The sequence below is a fragment of the Pholcus phalangioides genome, unplaced genomic scaffold, assembly GCF_987345545.1.
Source record: "Pholcus phalangioides strain wild (caught in Gottingen) unplaced genomic scaffold, Ppha-v1.0 ptg000014l_1, whole genome shotgun sequence".
Lineage (NCBI taxonomy): Eukaryota > Metazoa > Arthropoda > Arachnida > Araneae > Pholcidae > Pholcus > Pholcus phalangioides.
This window is the reverse complement of record NW_028301607.1, coordinates 11,183,973-11,205,467: the sequence shown is the minus strand read 5'-3', so window position 1 is coordinate 11,205,467 and position 21,495 is coordinate 11,183,973. Positions and strand designations below refer to the sequence as shown.

Here is a 21,495-nt window from a genome sequence, read left to right as displayed (position 1 = left end):
AAAGATTATAATTATCTCTAATATTATCACTCTATATTTAGATCTATATTATATTTATTATTAATTAGATCTGTATCATATTTAGATCCATATTGGATCTAATATTATAAATCTATATATATCATTATAGGATTAACACTGAATTTATTAATTCTTAAACCGTGCAAACTGTGTCAGAAGCTACTGTTTCAGTTTTGAGAATGAAAATACAGTGTGCCACAAAATAAAAAAAATTGATTTTACATGGACACCCTCTCCTAAAAAACCCAATCAAAAAGTTGTTGCAAATACAAAAATCTGTAAAAAGTTGGGAAAGAGCATGTAAACTAAAGGACAAGCCTCTTTCCCTCATTTATGCTGTTCTTTCCCAACTTGTCTCCGACCAGGACCCCATTTGGGCGGGGGGATGCGAAAAGTGTGGTCACACCGGGCCGCAAAATTTCAGGGGCCACAACTTTTTCAAAAGCAACCTCTTCCTTTCTCGGCAGATGCTTTAGAAATTTTTGATTAAAATTTAATTTTTTTCCCATTAAACTATTATTGATTGTGAAAGGAGGTTTTCAGTTTAAAGCCCCAACAGTATTATTTTTAGAGTTATTAGGTATCGCAGTAGCTTATTTCTAAAAGAAAAAAGAGTGTATGTTATGCAGGTGGTCGCGTTCTTTATCCCTTAAAAAAGTCTGGCCTTTCATTCTGTCGTTAAAGAATAACAGGGCTATATTAACCAAAAAAAAAACATGCTTAGAGCATCAAACGAAAACGGAAACTAGAAAAGATATCTATCAATTTTCCCCCCTTGAAAACCTCCCCTCTCGTTGGAGTTACCATCCGGTCTGGAGGTACCAATAGTGCACACAAGGTGAATGTTTGTAGTTTTATTTGGCGATTCTTCCACTATTGATGTTCCATAGTAGACTGTAGCATGGATATCTCTAGATGATGACTGCCCCGGAACGAGGCAACTTTGACTGTCCTCTGGAGTGTTAATTGCATGCCTTCCTGGAAACCTCTGAACTGTCATGTTTCCCTAAGGAGGCTTGAGAATTTTCCAGTCGTAAACGTTACCATCTGAATCATTCTCTCATATATTCCGGAAGACGGATATACAATGTGTAAATTCTAAATTTTGACAATTTTTACTACTGGAGCTTCCGACAAAAAAGTAAGACGTTTCTCTCTGATTTTTTTTTCTCAATCTAATTATTCACCTAGTGCAGTACCAACATTAGAGATATATTGTTTCATGAACAGAGCCCTATCTTGAATCCTGCGGCCGCAAAAATCGCCAACTGAAAGGGGCGATTTTTTTTTATCACCAAAACATCATTCGCTTACACTTGAAAAATGTCCAGAACCGACCCTGTTCATGAATAGAGAGTTCATGCATGAAAACATTTAAGAGCACAAATTTCCGAACATTTAGGATGTAGGTTGCGTTGCTTACAGCCCCGGTAGTTCATTCCGTACTATTAAATAAATTATATCTGAGGTTTAAGCTGATTGCAGCTAGTGTTGTTAATATTCGACACAATCCCTATTCCAGAGCGTTTTTTTGAATTTCGAATTTGAATATTCAAATATATTGAGATTGCAATCTTGGATTTTGTTTATGGCAAGAAACTCTTGGTTTTAAACAAGTAATAATATTGAAGAGCTCATATAAAGTGAATCCCACTTATAGCGTTTTCCAAAAACTCATGAAAAACGTTGTTGGTGGGAAAACGTTTTAAACAGGAAATTTCAATAAGTGTTAGTACAAGTTAGGAGATTCACGAAAATAAGTCGTACTAAGCGAGAAACTTTTTTAAATGGGAACGTTAAGCGGAATATGATGTAGTAATTTTAAATCAATCTACGTTTCCTCAAATGTAGTTCTAACAGTGTTTCAGAATGTTTTTCTTTATTTTTGTAAATTCTACATCCCCCTCCCCACATCCTGGAGCAGGGCCCCTTGGCTCAGATCTTTAGCGGGCTCCAAGCCAGACTTCTCACGGACCCCTCTGTAATGAATTTATTGCATGAAAAGAAAAATAATGGTTATTGTCTCCCGGATCCCAGAGCTGGAGCCCTCTCAGCAGTGTCGTCTTAACGCATGGACCCACCCGGACACAGCCCATAGCCAAGAGAAAAGGGGCCTCACAAAAATGAGATATAGTTGGAAATTACGAGGAGCGTGCATGTAAATTTGTCTAGTAGGGCCTCAGAAAAATCACTTGGCCCGGGAGCCCATGGTGCTCTTAAGACGGCCCTGGCACCCGAACAAAGTGATATACCTAAGCCCTCACCCCCTCCCTTCTGGCTGGAATGCTCATCCAATAATTTGTATGAAAAATGCTCTGAAAAATGTTCACCAAATCCTATTATTCTGAGCCGCTCCCCCCGGGTGGACCCTGGCAAGTAAAAGGGCTGTGGAAACCAGAGTCCTACCTCGAGCAAATAGAGGGGGCTTACAAAAAAATATACACTTGTTTTGCATATGATAAATCTTTTCAAGAGGCCCCAAGAAAGTCTGCCCCGGGGCCCCGAGAAAGCGCGCTACGTCTTTGGGTGGAACCCCATAGGCTCCTGGTCCCAACAGGATCGATGCTTGGTCAGCCGGACAAGATCACATTTTGGCGCCCTTTGTAATGTTTAGTGCCCTCTCTGGACCCGCTGCCCGCCCCCCCCCCTAGTTGCGGTCCTTCCCACAAGAGTAGACAGGACTGCAACTAGATGCTTAGTCAGCCGGGGCAAGGATGCATTTTGGTGCCCACCCCCTGATTCGACACCCGGGTCACACGACATGCTGCTCCCGACCGCAACTAGAGGAGAGCAGACTCGGGACGATTTTTTTTTTTGCGTATTTTCCCACATTATCACTTCCTACAGGGGGGGGGGGGGGCGGCATGAAAAGTTTGGCCTGGAGGCGTACCAGAGATCCCAGCCTAGGAGCCATGCTGTAGGATATGGGATCCATGGTTTTTTATAAATTCATTACAGAGTAATGAATATCCGGTGAAAAAACCTGACACAGCGACACTGCTTCTGGAGGGTGGAGGGGGGCCTGATGTACCAATATGCGTTAAGAACAGGGGTGACTCCAGAAGATATCTGTACTTGTGCGGAACCTATTTTTGGTGTCCCCTGTCCAAGTGTTGTTTTTTGTTTTTGTTTTTTTTTGTCGACAAAGCTTCTCACTTTTCAACTCGAATTTCGCACTCCTCTTAGAGCAGTGCCCAAGTGGGGCTGTGTCCCATACAGCCGCGCAGGTCGCACGGCCAAAGAACCGTCCCTAGTTAAGAACACCGATTATGGTTTCTTTCCTGAATTGTTTCCAACTCTGCTTCAACATTACAAGAGGGTGCAAAAATGCTTGCTTGACACAGCTGACCAAACCTCTAGTGGCCCTGGGTCTACGATGGTCTTAAGGTGGCCTTGATGTACAAATGTGTAGGGACAGAAAAGAGAAAGAAATCTTTGCCAGTGCGGGGTCTATTTTTGTGCCCCCGATGACGTTTCTCAGCTCACCGATTTTTTTTTTACCTTCCAACTCAGATTTGGCACCCTTTCCTAGAGAGGTGCCCCACGTGGCTGCACAGGTCGCACGGCCTCTGTGGGGGCTGAAAGGCTTCAGCCTAGTTTCTTATAATTTTTATTTTTTTCATACTATAAATTCTTTATCGAGGGACCAGTGAAAAATCTGGCCTCCAAGGCCCCAACAAAGACCCCAGCCTAGCGACTCCTGCTGCAGGGCGTGGGTGCGATAAAATGCACATCCAGTCTTCCCACTAGGCCAGTACGTTCTATAGATATTGTATCTATGAAGTAATGAGTCCCGTATATACCGGGTGACTACCAATAGCAGTTTGTTTTTTTCCTACCTATTTCTTCCCCCATAGCCCCTACCTCCTGCGTCAGGGAATTTTTCGTGGGGGGGCCCCTTCTACAGTTAATTTATAGAGTGAAAAAAGAAAAGTTATAAGGATTTAGTCCCGGGCCTCAAGCTGGAGCCCTGTCAGCCCTATCCTTGGAAGGTCATGCCCCTCCCTCACAATTTATCCAAACAATTCCTAACAAAACATTTTTTTCGGCCCTTCATTTCGGATTTTGCGCCCCTCCAGAGCCGACAGTTTGGTTTTTTTTGGCCAATGGAATTTTTTTTTACTCATTCACCCGGATTTAGCATCCTCTTAATCGGTGCCCCGTGTGGCCGCAATTGGTCGAATGGCCAAGCGCCATCCCTGTGCTCTATTACAAGGGCCACGTGTGCATTTTGGTTCCCTCACCCATTTCCCCCACAAGAGCCCGGGATAATTCTCATAATTTTTTGGCTTTTTCAGGCTATAAATTAACTATAGAAGGTGCCATGAGAAATCTGACTGGGAGGGGACCTGCAAAAGATCCCAGCCTAGGGGCCCATACCCTCACTCAGAATTTGATCCACAATCAAATGAAGGCAAATGAAAAATTTTGGTTTTTCACTTGTCCGGCTCCTGGAATACCAGAAACACCTTTGGAAAAATTTTCTTAATAAAAATTACCCCGTTAAATATCATCTTCACATGATAAGTGATGATGGCTCACAAAAATAAGTGCTCTTTCAAGGATTAAGCTATCTGGCATTTATTGAGAATGGTAAAATAATTCTAGAACACACAAAAAACAAAGACAAAAAATTTTCTACTTCAAAAGCGGGACGTATGGTCACGCACATTTTGCACGGTAAACAATGAAACAATTGATTGTGCGGCTTTCTTCTGAAAAAAAAATCAAGTTTATCTCCAGGTACCCTTCACCGAAGCCCTATCAGCCTCCTGGCAGGGTCGCCAGTAGGAGCAGCACATGATGCTTCGCACCCGGGCGGCAGGTAAGCTCGAGCCGCCCCTGTATTGGGACTTCCTCTAAGATTGACACCACTTCTTTATAAAGTTTTTTTAATCGATACTGTAATGCTTCCTTTTAACTGCCCTACAACTGGCCTGCAGCATCCTAAATAATTTCAATGCAATTTTCCTATCCTGCAAGAACAATGTTGTGGACATTAGAAAAAAAATTCTAAAAAGGCGTATGACTATATTTAAAGCGATTTAAATCCGTTGATTAGAGACTCACTGCATCTGCTGATTTTTAAAAAACGTGCAATAAATTCTCACGTAAGTCTTCACTTTGAAATGTCCATAACTCGCTCAATGCGTCTCTTTGTATCTGTCAACCTAAAATATATGGTTTTTAGTGTTGATAATACGCATGCAAAACCAATTCAGCGACACATTTTTCACAATCTGCAAAAACCTCGTGGATTTGATGGTTGGAAATGATGTCTAAATGCCAAAGATTTGGAGTTCGAGTCGAAATGAAAATGCCAAATAATTGAAATTGTGCTTCGTATAAATAAAATATTTTAATATTGAAAGCTATATATATTGAGATTAATCGTGCCCGTAGTCAAACGTCTCATAAATGTGAAATTTTGTCATGAAACTGAGAGTGAGCACACTTGGGCACAAGTGGAATTTCGAGGCATTTGCGCACAACCGAGCCCGTCTTGGGCATTTTTCTTTTCCTCCCCACCCTTTCTTCCTTTTGTTTCCTTCCTAAATTTATAAAAGTAAAAAGGACATAATCATTATAAAAAGGACTGTTCTCAGATCAAATTGCCGAAGTTCAATTACTTTACTACAAAAATGTCAGATTTTTTTTAGGGGAAATACGGTCAAACCCAAAGCGTATTAAAGACCCTTTATTAATACGCTTTGGTCAAACCCCATTAGACCGGAACTCCACGAGCCCCGAGAAATCACTTCGTAATAACGAAATTTCGTTACAAAGGAATTCCAGATTTTTATATTGTTCCTATGTAAACCTATCCGAGGGATTAGAAAAGTTTTCGTTAAAACGATATTTTTCCCGTTTTATGATGGTACTAGCTATAATACCCGGCGCTGCCCGGGTTTTCTTCAATGAGGCTTTTTGGATCACGTGATATCTCCCTCTTTCTCCGAGGGACATGCAAACCCTGTCTAAGTTAACCAATATTGGACTTCATGAAATAAACAAATCTAGATTTGAAGAAAAATAGAAAATAATATCTTATTTCCTTTTTTTAAGGGGCGCTAGGTATTTGGATCCCCCCCCCCCGCCCCCGAACTTCAAGTTATCTATTTCTGCCTGTTTCTGCTTCCAAAAATGCTTAATTAAAGCTGTGGAATTTTTTTCGATGTACTTTTTACGGGCCCGTAATTTTAAAACATCCTAAACCATATGAATTTATGCAATTAAGTATCAAAAGACAATACGGAGACATTAATTTTCATGCTTGAGAAGGTACAAATAAAAAGTTGAAATCAATGTTATTGCATGGATATCCAACTCAAAAGTAGGTCCGGCTAATTACTTCATATTTAATCTCCTGGGCTTCGCATATCTCTAAGCGAACTCAATATTTCAAAAATCAAGAATTCTATGCAATTTTCAAAGTTATTGATGTGGCAGGAAACCCCCACTAAATATCCGCATTTCTGCAGTAAAATCGGAAATTTTAACACTGATTTCTATGAGGTTCACCCTTTGCCTTACCCTCAAAGTGATGCTGATAATGGCGTCTGTTCAAAAAACTCTCATTACTGGGAGGATTGAAAAAAATGGCAAACCATTATAAAGGCACAAAATACATACATTTGCAACATTAAAGAAGTGACAAACCATTGTAAAGGCATATACATGTCTGCAACGTACTGCTAGGAAACCACGGTAACCAAAGTAAACGTTCCGAAAGTGATTGTTGAGGCCCAAAAACCATTGTTGCCCGACAGTTTTTTTGCCCGTTTGGGGCATTTGTCCTGCTCTGACGAAATTTTAAAGTAGCCTATCGTTCAAGTCGGGTCCCATTTGGTATATATGCAAAATTTGGCGACGATCGATCCAAAATTGTAGATTTGTATAGAGAACATACACACACACAGACACGCAGAAAATCAATTTTATATATATAGATTTGTTAAAATGAGAGTTGACTGTATTTCGTCTCAAACTATTTTTTTTACGTCTATTTGGAGGCTGCATGGGTAACAGGGCGTATGGCATTTTACTGGTGAGCCATTAGTCTTAGGGACATACCCAACTAGAAAAAGTATCCAAATCACTTGTCGAACTCAGATATGTCATTTATGTTATCATGTTATTCATGTTTAGGGGTTGTATAGCTATAAAATAAAAAAAAAACCCTTTTTATACCGTCCCCGTGTGCCAAAGAACCCAATTGAGAAGATGATGATCTGTCTTTCCCGATGCCAACTAAAATAATTTTACGTTACTAAGTGCAATATTCACCGAATATACGAATTCGAAAAATTGAGGAAATTTGGGAAAAAACAGCATTCAATGCGGGTAAAATTGTTTCCCCTCATTTAATGTTGTTTTTTTTCCAACTTTCTTCGAATATCTCAATGAAAATTTGAACTCAGACACGTTGAATTTTTTTGTTGGAGACCAGGAAACAACTTTCCAATTGGGTTTTGGGGCACAGGGTGTCCGCATAAAAAGTTAATATTTTTATTTTAGTAACTATGTAACCCCTGGCAACATGAATCAAATATCTGAGTACTACACATTATTCGGGTACTTTTTCCAACTATAAGTAATACTCTAGGACCAATGGTTCGCCAATAAAATGCCATATGCCCTGTTAGCTATGCGCCCTGTATATTAAATATAGTACGGACTGTTATGTGAAATATTGAGTTGTGTTTAAGCCAACACGCACGTTGCTTCGTTCGCCTGCGAGAGAGTGGTCATATTATGAACCAAAAAGCCACCGGAAGGTAGCTTGTCATCCAATGAAATATCAGATTTTCACGTATCGAAATTGAAGTCAACAAACTGATAATTTTCTTATTTGAAAATCTGATTATTTATATTTTCTGATGGGCTTGAAATCCTGACAATGAATCATTATTATGTTCACACGAACAGTTTTTCACTGCGTACATGATTTCTCTGGAATGTATTCACGTATTTTAGTTCATTTTTTTTAATTCATAGTAGGGCTACAACATGAACCTATATACATGTATTATTGTTGAAAACGATGTGGAAGGTTGAACTTTACAATTGTGATTCATTTGAGTGGCTACTCCCTCATTACTACTTTTATCCACACGAAGAGAATAAAATTAACAAAACTGATTGCTGCCACTTTTCGCGATTTTTATCATTATAAGAATGCGTATTTTGGAAGCTAGAATTGACATTTCTCAATGAAACCATAATCTTTTGCACAGGGTGTCCGCATAAAAAGTTAACATTTTTGTTTTAATAACTATGTAACCCCTGGCAACATGAATCAAATATCAAATCTTTTTGCACAAAAAAAACTAATTTGGAAATAATAAAAATTTCATCCAGTACAGTAACTTGATGACATTGTGCCGTCTTCAAGCGCAGAGTTTACATTGATTACAATTTTTTTTTTTAATTGGACTGTGACAACACATAAAACATACAAATCAAACTGAGAAAAACACAAAACAATAAACTTCACAAAAAGTAATATTACGATGATACAGACACTTTGTGATCACAAGGGATTTATTCTATTTTTACTGTATTCTATTATGTTTATTTTGCTTTTTCGTTATTTTCATAAATTAAAAATTAATCAAATTAAATTCAAAAATATTTATACTTCAGATAATTTTTGAATATTATTATCTTCTAATGGGAAAACAGGGGGGGGGGAGAAAGAAAGGGGGAGTAGAAAATTATTCATGTTCTCAAGGGGTGGCCACAGGAATTAAAAATGGTTGAAAGGGGGCCATGGACAAAAAAAGGTTGAGAACCACTGCTCTAGAATACTTTGACATTCATTTTTAAAAATATTGTTGGTACTTTCAAAATCAGAAGTGCCTTATGTTGTGATGAAGCTCAGGTAAAAAAAAAACTAAATTCTTCATTCAGCTTTGCTCCTTATAAACAAAGCTTACAAACTGACCTGACAGATCAAACTTCCAGTTCAGTTACTTTTTCAAGACCCAAGGAGACATCCAAAACAAAGAACCTCCAAACAAGCAGACGACAGGTAAGATCGTAAAAAGTGAATTTTTCCACACCACTTTATAGTAATGTGCTGCCATCTAATGTCAAATTTAAAAGTGACTCATGTGGTGATAATGAAGTTCAAAGTAAAAAAACCACATTCTTTATTCCGCTCAGTTCCTTATAAACGAAGCTCATAAACTGAACTGGAAATTCAAACTGAAAGTTCGGTTATTTTATCTGAGCATAAGGAGACGTCCAAAACGAAGAACCTCTTAATGAGCAGACGACAGACGGTTTGTTCGGTTCCCTACAAGCTAAGCTCACAAACAGAACTGGAAGTTCGAACTGCCAGTTCAGTAATTTTTTCAGGACACAAGGAGACGTCCAAAACAAATAACCGGGAGAGAAGCAGACGACAGAGATTCTGAGGCATGCATCGAGCTTATATTACTGGAGGGAGCATCCAGCCGCCGCGACGGCAGCGACTCGATGAAAACAAAGTTCCCGCCTGGCAATTTGCGAATAGAAATGTACAGTTCGGTCATGGGCGGAGATACGGGGGAGGGGGCCGTGGGGCGCATTGCCCCCAACCCCCGAGCGTCAAAGGTGAAGTTGACTGATCTAATGTATTATGCATATATGAATTGACATGACCATCATCGTGCCCCCCCCCCCCGACTTCCAAGTCTATCTCCGCCTATGAGTTCGGTCTCTAAATATTGTTTTAAAGATTGAAAAACAGATAAACACTCATGTAAAGGTAAAAAATATATTTATTTCATTAAGACTTGGAATAATTTTTTCGTTAATGCTGAAAAATTTCTTTCATCAATTCTTGAATTTTCCTTCATTAATTCTGGAATTATTTCCTTTTATTTATTATTTCTTTCATTACTTCTGAAATAATTGCTTTCATCAATTCTGGATTTGTTTCTTTCATTAATGCTGAAATTATTTCTTTCATTTATTGTTTTTAAATTCCTGTGGATGCTATAAGAAAATAACGGGGGGGGGGGGGGTCGGGTTTGTTTTCACCGAGTCACGTGATCTTCCGATGAAAGATGGGGAACACCGTTCTCAGCACTTCCAAGACGGGGACCGGTGACGTCATACTCTCCAGTAATATAAGATCGATGGTGGGTTGATTTATATACTGTTGGTGCTGCCATCTAACCTCGTAATTACAGGCAACTCATCCAATGATGAAAAAAGAGAGAAAGAGAGTTCTTTGTTATTCTTTAGCATAAAACTTTTTTTTATGAGACGAAAATTTCGGTAACAAAATTCGTACATTTGCAATAATCGATTTTATGTAGAAAAAATAATTATTTCTTTCCACAAAAAAATTCGGACAATATGGATGATCGTATAAATAAGTGAAAATACGGATTATGTGGTGTTCAGATAGGGTTACCAGGTTAAAAACTGAAAAAGGAGGACTCCTGGTGCGAACTTTAGGCAGTGCGGCATTAACGCATGCCTCCCTTACCCCGGGCCAAAGCCGCTTGTAAGTAAATGAAATATCAAGCCGCTTAATGCAGCTTTGCCCCGGGCCGTGCCCGAAGGGCCCAAGAGAAGAGGTGCCTCAGAAAAACGAGACGTAGTTGAATTTTTTAGATAGGGCCTCCAAAAAATCCCTTTGCTCGGGGGCCTATGATGCTATTAAGACGATCCTGCCTGTCAGCCCCACCCTTGTGGGGGGGGGGGGGTAATTTCCTTTACTTCTATTAATTTACATTAATTAAATAAAAACAGCAATAAAAATATTCCTGGTCGTACTTTATGAAAATTGTGAAAAGCTAATGAAAAAACTCAGCAAGATAATGTTGTTTAGTTTGCATAATTAGCAAATTCTGGATTAGTTTCTTTCATTAATGCTGAAATTATTTTTTTCAGAGATAATTGCAACATTAATGAGAGATAATAATAACATTAATGGAAGATAAATCCAGAGAATGAAGGAAAGAGATAATTCCAAAATTAAGGAAAGAGAAAGTTCCAGAATTAATGGGATATAATTTTAGAATAAATGAAAGATATAATTTCAGAATAAATGAAAGATATAATTTCAGAATAAATGAAAGATATAATTTCAGAATAAATGAAAGATATAATTTCAGAATAAATGAAAGATATAATTTCAGAATAAATGAAAGATATAATTTCAGAATAAATGAAAGATATAATTTCAGAATAAATGAAAGATATAATTTCAGAATAAATGAAAGATATAATTTCAGAATAAATGAAAGATATAATTTCAGAATAAATGAAAGATATAATTTCAGAATAAATGAAAGATATAATTTCAGAATAAATGAAAGATATAATTTCAGAATAAATGAAAGATATAATTTCAGAATAAATGAAAGATATAATTTCAGAATAAATGAAAGAAACAAATCCAGAATTTGTAATATTTTGCAATATTATTAGTTTCTCATCTTTTGTGCCATCCTTGTGATAATGATCTTCTACTATAGAATCAAGTGTTCTTAAAATTTTGAAATTTTTTATCAGATGATCGATGTTGAAAAAAAATTGTACATTAAAAAAAAAATTTGATATATTTTTGTGGTGCCCCTTTAATACTGATGCCCTAAGCACGTGCTTATTTTGCATAATGGTTAATAAGGCCCTGATGGTCGCAAATATTGAGTAGGCTCGAACTCATGGACTGGATACAAGTGTTTACATCTAATTTGACATTACATAGTTATTTGTCAATTATAATATACCCAACAGTTCTTTAATTTTATTTGATATATGTTTCATTCCATAATGCTGATTTATGCATAATGCCAGAATCTAAAAGCTCAGTTTAAGTCCATCGACAGGAAGTCGATGTTTAAGTCCATTCACAGACAACAGTTTACCACTGAGAGATTGACTGAGTCAGTGACCAAATTATTGTGCGAGCAAGTGAATGAGAGAGAAAGTGAGAGGGAAAGAATTGAGTGGAAAAGTCACTCACTTGTTTGCTAAACTGCTCACTCACTCGTTCTTTCATCTGCTCACTCGCTTGTTCTTTCATTTGCTCCCGCACTTGCTCATGTATTTGCTGACTCACTTGCTCAAAAACTACCTTATTCACTCACTCTCTAGCTTGATTTCTCACTTACATGCTCACTTAACTTGTTTTCTGACTCGGTCATTATCATTCACCGACTTGGTCAACTGCTTGCTGACTACCTTCTAAACCACCTCAGTCACTCACTTATCTGGCAACTCACTCAATCTTTTGGTGGGAAATTTTTGTCGATGATTTTTCCATCAATCGGTTAATTGCCATCTTGAACACATAAAAATGCACACACACAGACACTTACCATACATTGGATGAACATTCCAATCTGGATGCAGCCCAACTGTATTATTAGAGTGAAGTTGCAGAGAAAATGAAGACACAGTAGCAACCAAGTTATCGAAAAAGTCTGCCAGCTCTTTACAGTCTTTAAAGAGAACATACCTGTCCTGCCTATTGGTAAAGTACTGGTCACTGAGATTTGCCCTATAAATTGAAGAAAAAACATCCTTTAGCGATAATACACTCAATTTAACCCTACAATGCATGATTTTTTATTTTGAGCTGAATTTTTTTCCCATAATTATCGAAGCAAACTACGATGTAAAAAAAAAAAAGATATGCAAATAAGTAATTTCGACCCTGCAGTGCATGATTTTCTTTTTCGACAGGTGACAGATGATTTAAATTTCTTTTTTTAACTGAGCAGTTTTACTGCCACCTATGAATGGCTTTTGAAAGGAAATTAAAAATGGGAATAATGAATGTCTCAAACATGAAGTTGCCAATTGGCAACGGGAAAAGAAACATATTTAAAGTACATGTTGCCACTTGGCAATAGTATGCACTGTAGGGTTAACAGAAAATAATCATTATCCACAATTCACACCTAAATAAATTTGCATCTCAAGATTTAAAAAAAAAAAAAAAAAAAAGCACTTGTTCTCAATGTATGTGCATCCGTTTCTTCTCAAAGAATTTTTTTTCAAGCATGTTTTTATAAGGGTGAACCATAGAGGCTTAACCTAAAAGAAATTACATAGGTTACATCAACCTACACTCTCGACATAACCTATATAATTTTTTTTATGCTAACCCTATATGAGTCCCCCATAAAAACGTAATTTAAAAAAAATTTTCTTTGAAAAAACAAATGTAAATTGGTGCTGTTAACATATTTTTAATTGAAACAGTACAAAAAATAATAATAATTAAAAAAAAAACCAATAAGATCTAAGTGAAGAAATTCTAGGTTTTGACAAAATTATGTTCAGCATATTAAATTGCTTCAAGCAGGAAGTCTTAATTTTTTAATTATTCCTATATTTGTTTACAACTGCCAAATAGGTGTGTGAAATGAATAAAATATATTTATATAGCATTTACTAATATCATACAAAAAGTATTTGATAAAAACTTGATTAATTGACCGATTAATCTATTAAAAAAAATTTTATAAACCTGCTACAAATTTTAATCGATTTCCAGCTTTACTGTAAAATTTCAGCAGCTCTCAAAAAATGACACAGACAATGAATGAACTCTTTCTAATAAAAAAAAAAGTTTTGAACAGTAGTCTCAATAATTTGAGTCTCGAAAGTCCAAGCTTTCGGATAATCTGAGGTGCTGAAAATTTTCTGAAACTCCTTCTCTAAACTTTTCCTACTTTTTACAAACAAGTTTTGTTTAATTTTCCCTCTGAATGAAAGTAATTTCAGTTTGAAGAAAATAGACAGGTCTTGATACCTAAGAGCTGGGGTCTTCAATGGATTACAGTGAGAATTTTCCACAGCTCTCTATAGAAAATTTACAGTGCAAAAAAAAGGAAACTTTCCAACATATAGGGTTCCAGGGCTGAATTCCCTGTAACCTCCCTTTTAAAGATTTGAAAACAGATGTTCTCAATTTTTTACTACAAAGGGTGTCCTGCAAGTCCTAATTTGGCTTTTATCTCATCAACAATTTGGAGGAGAGGTTTTAAAATGCAGTTTAAAAAGTTTTCCAGTTTAAAAATGCTTGAAAAGTGCTCAGAAATCACTCTATACTAGTTTTTTTTGGGGGGAAATACAGTCTCAAAATAAAAATAAAAATTAAATTTTTATATGGTCCCTCTCTCTATCAACTTTAAATACGAAACTGTTACCCTTTATCTTCCAAGCCCAACAAAAAAAATCCGATGTTTTTAATTGTAATATTAGAATTCAAAAGTCTGAGAAAAGTTTGGAAAGAACAACATAAGCTAACAGATTATGCTGTTCTTTCCCAACTTTTATCTCATTTTTTAATTCAAATATCTAAGCGAGTATTGCAGTTAAAAGCATGGAAATTGTTTTGTTGGGCTCAGATGAGACACTGTAACAGCTTTCTAATTGGAAGTTAGAGGACAGAATGACTGTATAAAAAATTTTATTTTTTATTTTGTGACAACCTGTATCTCAAAACTGGTACAAGGTGATTTCATTTTGAGCATTTTTTAAAATTGGAATTATATCTCTACAACAGAGTATGAAATAAAGGTCAAATTAAGACTTACAAGACACCTTGTAAACAATATATACGGTATATTTACCATAAAATATCAATACAGGGAGGCCCCTCCATCTGAAAGTCATTTTCCATTGTTTTTTGGATAATCTGAGGTAAGACCAGACATGGGCCCAGACTCCGTCCCATGGGGGATATAAGCATATTACCCGGAAGGGTTGGGCTAATTAATCTAAGGTGGTGTTGGTCATATTTAAATCTGATTATTGAGACTGTTTTACTTATATAGTAATTTTTTTGTTTCCAAAATACCAAAAAAAAAAAAATTGAAAAAATTGTAAAACAATTGGTATAATAAAGACCTGATGAAGTTTTAATTTAAATCAAAAATATTCAAATAAACACTGGACAATAGGACTCAATTCAATAAACACTGGACTTCACACAATAATATTAATTATACAATAAATAAAGTAAAGCCTGTTATGATGAAAGCTCGCAATCATGAGGAAAATTGTTGTAATAATGGACTTTTTGTTATAAGCACATTTCAATCTTTTGCTCAGTTAGGTCATAAGTTGTTGCATATTGCTATTTTAAATGGCATACAAAAGTACATTTGTTCTAATATTAGCGAATGAACAGGAATCCCACTCATGAAATTGATTTTCGGTCTCATAGCAGTTGATTCTCTGAGACATTCTTAAAATTTTGCATTCTGAAAACAATACAGCGAACCAATTGAACAGTTAAAATTGCTTATTAATATATTACTGCTCACTTCCATAGCTGATTTGCTAACATTTTTAAGCGATTCGGAAATGATTTCGAACTGTAAGTGGTGGTCCAGGCCAGTAGTGACTGAGTGGTCACTCAGTCACTAGTAAAGACAAAAAGTCAAATAAAACTGTCATGTATATATCATGTGTTTTGTGGGAGAGCCAGAAAATAGAATGGGGAGTAAAAATTTTGACTTTTCTGTGTGCATTCTTTGTTGAAAGTACCTCAGAATAATGTATCAGTTGTAGAGCCACAAAACTATAAATGAAAATTACTCTTTCACCTGGGGCCAGTATCAATCTTTGTGCCCCCCCCTCCACCTATAATTTTAACGGGGAAAAAAGTTAACTCAGCACCCTTCTTGAGGTCTAACAACTGGGACATAGATTCCCCCTGCCCTCTTTTAGTTGTGGCCTGATATACAAGGAGCACATATGATAAATGATAAGTGTATGTTTAAAAGGAAAGAAAAAAAAATTTGAGAATTATTTCCTAGAGTTATATTGCAAATTTTTTAATTTACAACTCGCTATAACAGAATATTTCTTATACCTTTTATACATTAGCTCTTTGACTATCAACTGTGAATATGTAATACTTGTTGTAAGGAGATTCTCATTATAAGTTATACTCGTTACATCTGACTTTTAGTGTATTGTTATGTAAAAACAATAAGTTAATTGTTTTCTCATCTGAGCCCATAGACTCCTGCCTGGATTGGAGCAAGGGTGAGAAACTTATTTAGAAATAATAATCATTGATGTCCTATATTTCACCTGAAAGACCTATTTTTCTCATATTCGGAGACAAAGGAGGTGTGATCACTCCTATCGCTTCATGATGAATGCTATGGTAAAATGAAATGGTAATATAATAATAATCATTTTTTTCCCATCATACGTACCCACTCAACATAAGCGTGTCATCAAAAAGATAAACTTTGAGATGTGTCAACCCAATTGTTTCATTCCATCGTTCGGGAAGAATCCATTTGAGAAATCCTCTTAACTTTGGTGTGTGGTACAAAGACACATGAACTTGACTAGGAAATAGTTTTAACAGAGGCAGTAGTAATGTTCTCGAATTTTCTCTTCCTCTCGAGCCACGGGTGTAGTCTAACAATATTTGTACTTTCAAGTCATTCGTCTCGTTGGCCAATCCCTCGTGCAAGCAAGACACCTGAAACACAAAGATAAATATATTTTCTTTTAACCTAATCAAATAATTAATTAACCTTTGAACATATAATGATTAAGCCATAAGTTTTTCCCAGTATATACAAATTTCATTCTTCTTTAATGATTAAATATTGAGGAAAAAAGTTTGTTAAGGCGCATATACATTGTCTTGCAGAGTCGCTTGCAAACAAGTTTTCACAGTATTCGTAAGGTGTTGTGAACAACGAATAAATCACAGGAGTTGGACCACTGGGGGGTTAAGTTTTTTCAAAGAACACAAAGTAAAGGAATTCTTCCTTCTTAGTTAGACAGCATCATATGCATGTCTGTAGTTGCTTTAGAATCACTCCACTGCAATCCAGCAAAACATGATTGGCTCGCTAATGTACACATGCTTTTAGTTGTGGTTCTACAGAAAAAAAAGTTTATTTTTCAACTCTTACCGGTATGCCATGTAACACATCTTTAAAAAAATTATTTTTACAAATTAATTGTTTCAAATACTTATTCACATTCCAACCTATCTGGGGAAAAAAATCAGATAATAATATACAAAAGATTTTTTAATGTATAATCCACAAATTATACCTAGGGAATTGTGTTAAAAATACTTTATAAATAAATTATAGCCACTTTACCAATTGTTGCTCTAGATGCCCAGTTCCAATGTATAAGGATGCCAGAGTTATTCGCTTCTTTGCTGATGCAGACAAATCCTGAAAATATATAATACATTCAAAACTAGAATTAAAGTCGGTGTGAACAAATAAATATTTTTATGAACTTTTGAAAATTAAGTTTCTAATTCAAATCAAAATATTTCTTTGATTTCACTGTATTCACTATACTTCTTTCCAAACGGGCATGATTTTGACTTATGGACGATGCCCAGAGCAGATCCTGTTTGTAAGTCAGGGAGTGGCTTCATGCACACTGTGTCGCTATTTAACATTCAAATAGTGCTTATCATTTCAGATAAAAACTTCCATATAACCAGACAATAATTCAGGGGAAAAAACGTTTTTTCATAATTTAAAATTTTTTTCCTAGACTCAAACCAAACTCTGGCCATTTTTACCCTAAATGAGTCTAGACAAATTCAAAAACTCTAAAATATAACTACAGTGAAACCTGTATGAAACGGAACGTCAACAGACTGAAATAATATCCCGTTTTAGACAGATTTCCGTTTTATAAAAGTGCAAATAAAAGCACTAATTATTGAACAGACTATATTTTGATTGCGTTTAAGACAGGTTTCTGTCTCATACAGTGTCTGTCTTACACAGGTCAGGTTTCGCTGTATATATATCTGCCTCAGGTATGTAAGTAAGCATATACAAAGAATAAAATAATATACCTTGAGATACTGGAAGAATGCAGAAGGCTCTTTCAGTATCTCGATCTTGCTGGCAGGTACAGCGAATTCAGGTGAATATGAAGCGATCCACGGGACTGGATGTTTGCCGAGTGATTGGAAAAACATTCTGAGGAAATGGTGCTTAAAACGGATCTGTTTTAAATGAACACTGCAATCAAGAGCGAATATTTTTTTTTTCAAGTTTGAGTAGTTTCCATCTTCTACCTTAAATGAAGAAAACAAACAATATCAGCATTAAAAAAAATTTACAAAAATGAAACATATTTTACTACATCTTTATGAATTAACCCCTCTGTGTAGATCTCTCTATGTAGTATGTCACAGGGGTGAAAATGTTTTTACCTCCTAATTATTTTAAAAATTATCACAGTAAAGTTTGTATTGCATAGAGTAAACATTTCACTACAACATAACTTTTCTTTACAATTTTAGAATTAAAATAAAAAACGTATAAATTGTTTTCAGCAGAGTTGCACAAAGTTTGATTTTTTTTTTAAATTTAAATACTGTGAATAGGGCCTCCTTTACATTTACATTTGTGAACGAACCGACTTGAAGGGTTAAAGAAAAATTCATTTCACTGGTTTCAATACGATTACATTAAAACTTGAAAAAATCAAATTTCAAGGGGAGAATATAAAAAATGTGAATTGATAAATTGATGAGATCTGTAATTTGCTCGCTAACTGCAATTTCATTATCAAAATTTGCATAAAATTCATACATAATTAGTTATTGCATACATTACATAATATACATTATGTTATTGCCATTTATTTATAGCCTTTATGAATACAGTTTGTGATTGTTCGCGCACACATGCAAATATGTTTACTGTGCGAATGTTATATATATGTTCTTCGAATGCGAAATAATGTTGTTAACGTCTTTCAGTCTTTGTACATGATATAACTTCATAACTTGCTTTCACAAATAAATATTGTTATGTTCTTGGATCATCATTCTACTCATTACGATGTAAAATAGTGATTGCCTGTTGCAAATCTTCTCGATTTTTGCTAATTATTCGCAAGAGAGTTATTTTCATTATAACATCAGAATTTTAAGATTGAAAAATGTTTTCTCTAATGTTTGAATTACAACTTTACCATAGCGTTGGAAATAGTTAAGTCGTGTTTTGCAATTTGTCATTCATATTAGAAGTGACAATTGACAAATTCCTGAATTTTTGTGTTCATGTAAATATTGTATTGAAAGTCTGCCTGCTTCCTGTAGAGACTTCTTCAAACGGGAAGCCGGCTCGCATTCGCGCCAGGAAGTTGGAAAATAAGGGCGGCTCTTGGGCCATGTGACCCATGCGGCCGCGATGGGTGCCGCTCTGATAATGGAGACAAATTCGATCTCAAAGGGCAAAAAAGAAGGCATTGTCGGTCAAAAACCCATAGTCGGAGGCACCGAAAATAAGTCCCGCATGGATAAAGATTCTTTCTCGAGCTGCCTTTGTCGAAAACCGCAGAAAACAAACTTCAGCTGACTGTCTTTGTACGTAGGGGAGCGGTAGCCCGGTCGATAAGATGCTCGCCTAAAGTACCAAAGGATGTTTATAGGTGTCGCGAGTTCAATACCCGGTTCGTTCTTGTCAGAAAACTTTCCTGACACAGGGGTACAACAAAAAACGGCGACTTGACCGCAGCAAAAAATTGCTACCTCAGGGAGTCCCCATCGAGGGGTTACTCACCAACCTCCCGATGAGTATAGAAAACAAGCCTGCCGTTCGGTATCGGCAATAAATTGTAGGTCCCGGTCTAATTAGCCCTCGTGTGCAGAAAATGACCGTGGTGCGACAAAAATGATCAATGTCTTTGTACCTGAGGGGATCGAACTCGAGTATAGTCGTAACCACCCAAAAAACAGAGGCTTTCAATCTCAGTTTTCGAAGGTTAGGGTTTTCTATCGCGACACTCACACCAGGGCCACCCTTACAAGACGTGGGGCCCGGTGCGAAAATAATAGCGCCGCCTCTTTTGTGAGGGAGGAGAAAAGCGAAAATTCGGAAAATAAAAATCATGGATATTCAGAATAAAAGCAAGAATTAATTCCAGCACCTATGAAATTTCAGAATAAATGAAAGAAATTATTTCAGAATTGAGGAAAATTTCCAGAACTTATGAAAAAAAAATTCAGAATTTATTTTTTAAAAATTCCAGATATGGTGGAAATTAAAAATCTATAAAAAGAAATAATTCCATGATTACTTCTTTCGAGATGAAAATGAAAATTTGCAGAATGGATGAAAATTCAGAATTTATAAAAGAAATTATTGTGACCGTAAATACGTCCCCCCTCCCCCCCAAAAAAATGAAGGAGGCCGTGAGACCGCACCTGTCGCACATCCCCTAAGGCTAGGCACAAATTCAGCCGCGTGCAGAGGTTCCCGAGTGGACCGGACCAACACCTTCTATAGCAGAAAGTAGAACTCCTTAATACACTCCTTAATATATGAAGGCGTCTTAGCAGAAAGCGTCCGAGCGAAGCTCGTGACGTCACTGAAGTCGTCCTTTTCACCTATAGGCATTCGATATACTACTGCAAATAGAAGAACTTTCTGCTATAGAACGTGTTGGCCGAACACGAGCGCGGTGACGTCAACACGCCCCACCCCTAGCGAGCATAATGAAATATTGGAAACATATGCGAACATATTGGAAATCAGTTCGTTCGTAAACTCTGGACGCAGGTTCCAGAGTGCACGAGCGTTTTCGGAAGGAAACGATTTCAGGGGTCTCGGAACCTTGGTATTTTGAAGGCTCCTGGTAGAGTCGGCTTTAGCGAGGGTGCACCCGGGCGGTAGGTTGCAAGATGCGGCAACTCGAATTTCTGTTGGACATAAAAAATTTTAAAAATTTCCAACAGTAAAAATTCACATGGCATCACGCTTTGAGCCATACATTAGCAATGGACGTGTTGAGAAAATTTGAAGAAAAAAAAAAAAGACTGGACCTGGGACCAATCATACCAGAAACAAGATCATACTCTTCTATCATAAAGGGCAAGCGTGCATATTTTGGTGCTTTCAAACAGTAATTTTTTCCGGAACAGCCAAATAAACGCAAAGGAAATAATTTGGCTTCTCACTTCACGGTCCCTGGAGCAGAAACGCATTTGAAATAAATTTATCAATAAAAAAATCGCTCTACAGGATAAGTATAAGTAATGATGGCTCATCAATAAGTGCTGTTTTGTGGATCGAATTATCTGGCGTACTCAAGAATAGTGAAATAATTTCGCACGAAAAAGAAAGATCATTAAAAACGAAACATTTTCTTCAAAAGCGGGACGCATGGTCACGTGTATTTTTTTGACAAACAGTTTTGGTGTGCGGCTTTCTTCTACAAACAAAATAGGTTTATCCCAGGGCATGGTTTAAACCTTGGTTTTAACCAAGTGGTTTTTTTCAAAAAATCAAATAAAAGTGGCCTAAATATCATTTTTTCCTTGAAAAATATCATATTGGTACATTATTAGCCAAAATGTTTCATTTTTACCGCATTTTATATTGTTGGGGTACGTTCTGATGGTATACCTTTAAATGACATAATATTTTATAAGTGGTTTTTTTCAAAAAGTCCCATAAAAGTGGCCAGAATATATATTTTTTTTTCATATGAAAT

At 36.3% G+C, this 21,495-nt stretch overlaps 1 protein-coding gene across 3 annotated transcripts in view; it reads right to left on the bottom strand.

The window, feature by feature from the left end:
• The window catches only part of PGS1 (Phosphatidylglycerophosphate synthase 1), a 56,571-nt gene that overhangs the window by 7,774 nt on the left and 27,302 nt on the right, over nucleotides 1-21,495 (bottom strand). For 2 of the 3 annotated variants that reach the window (XM_089241731.1, XM_089241733.1), the window contains exons 2-5: nucleotides 17,843-18,067; nucleotides 17,121-17,198; nucleotides 16,209-16,483; nucleotides 12,345-12,526 (exon numbers count right to left, since the gene is read on the bottom strand). In XM_089241731.1, coding sequence (XP_089097857.1) covers nucleotides 12,345-12,526; nucleotides 16,209-16,483; nucleotides 17,121-17,198; nucleotides 17,843-17,968 — 661 coding nt within the window. In that variant the 5' untranslated portion in view covers nucleotides 17,969-18,067. The remainder of the gene's footprint in view (nucleotides 1-12,344; nucleotides 12,527-16,208; nucleotides 16,484-17,120; nucleotides 17,199-17,842; nucleotides 18,068-21,495) is intronic. The other variant, XM_089241732.1, reaches the window with a different exon arrangement.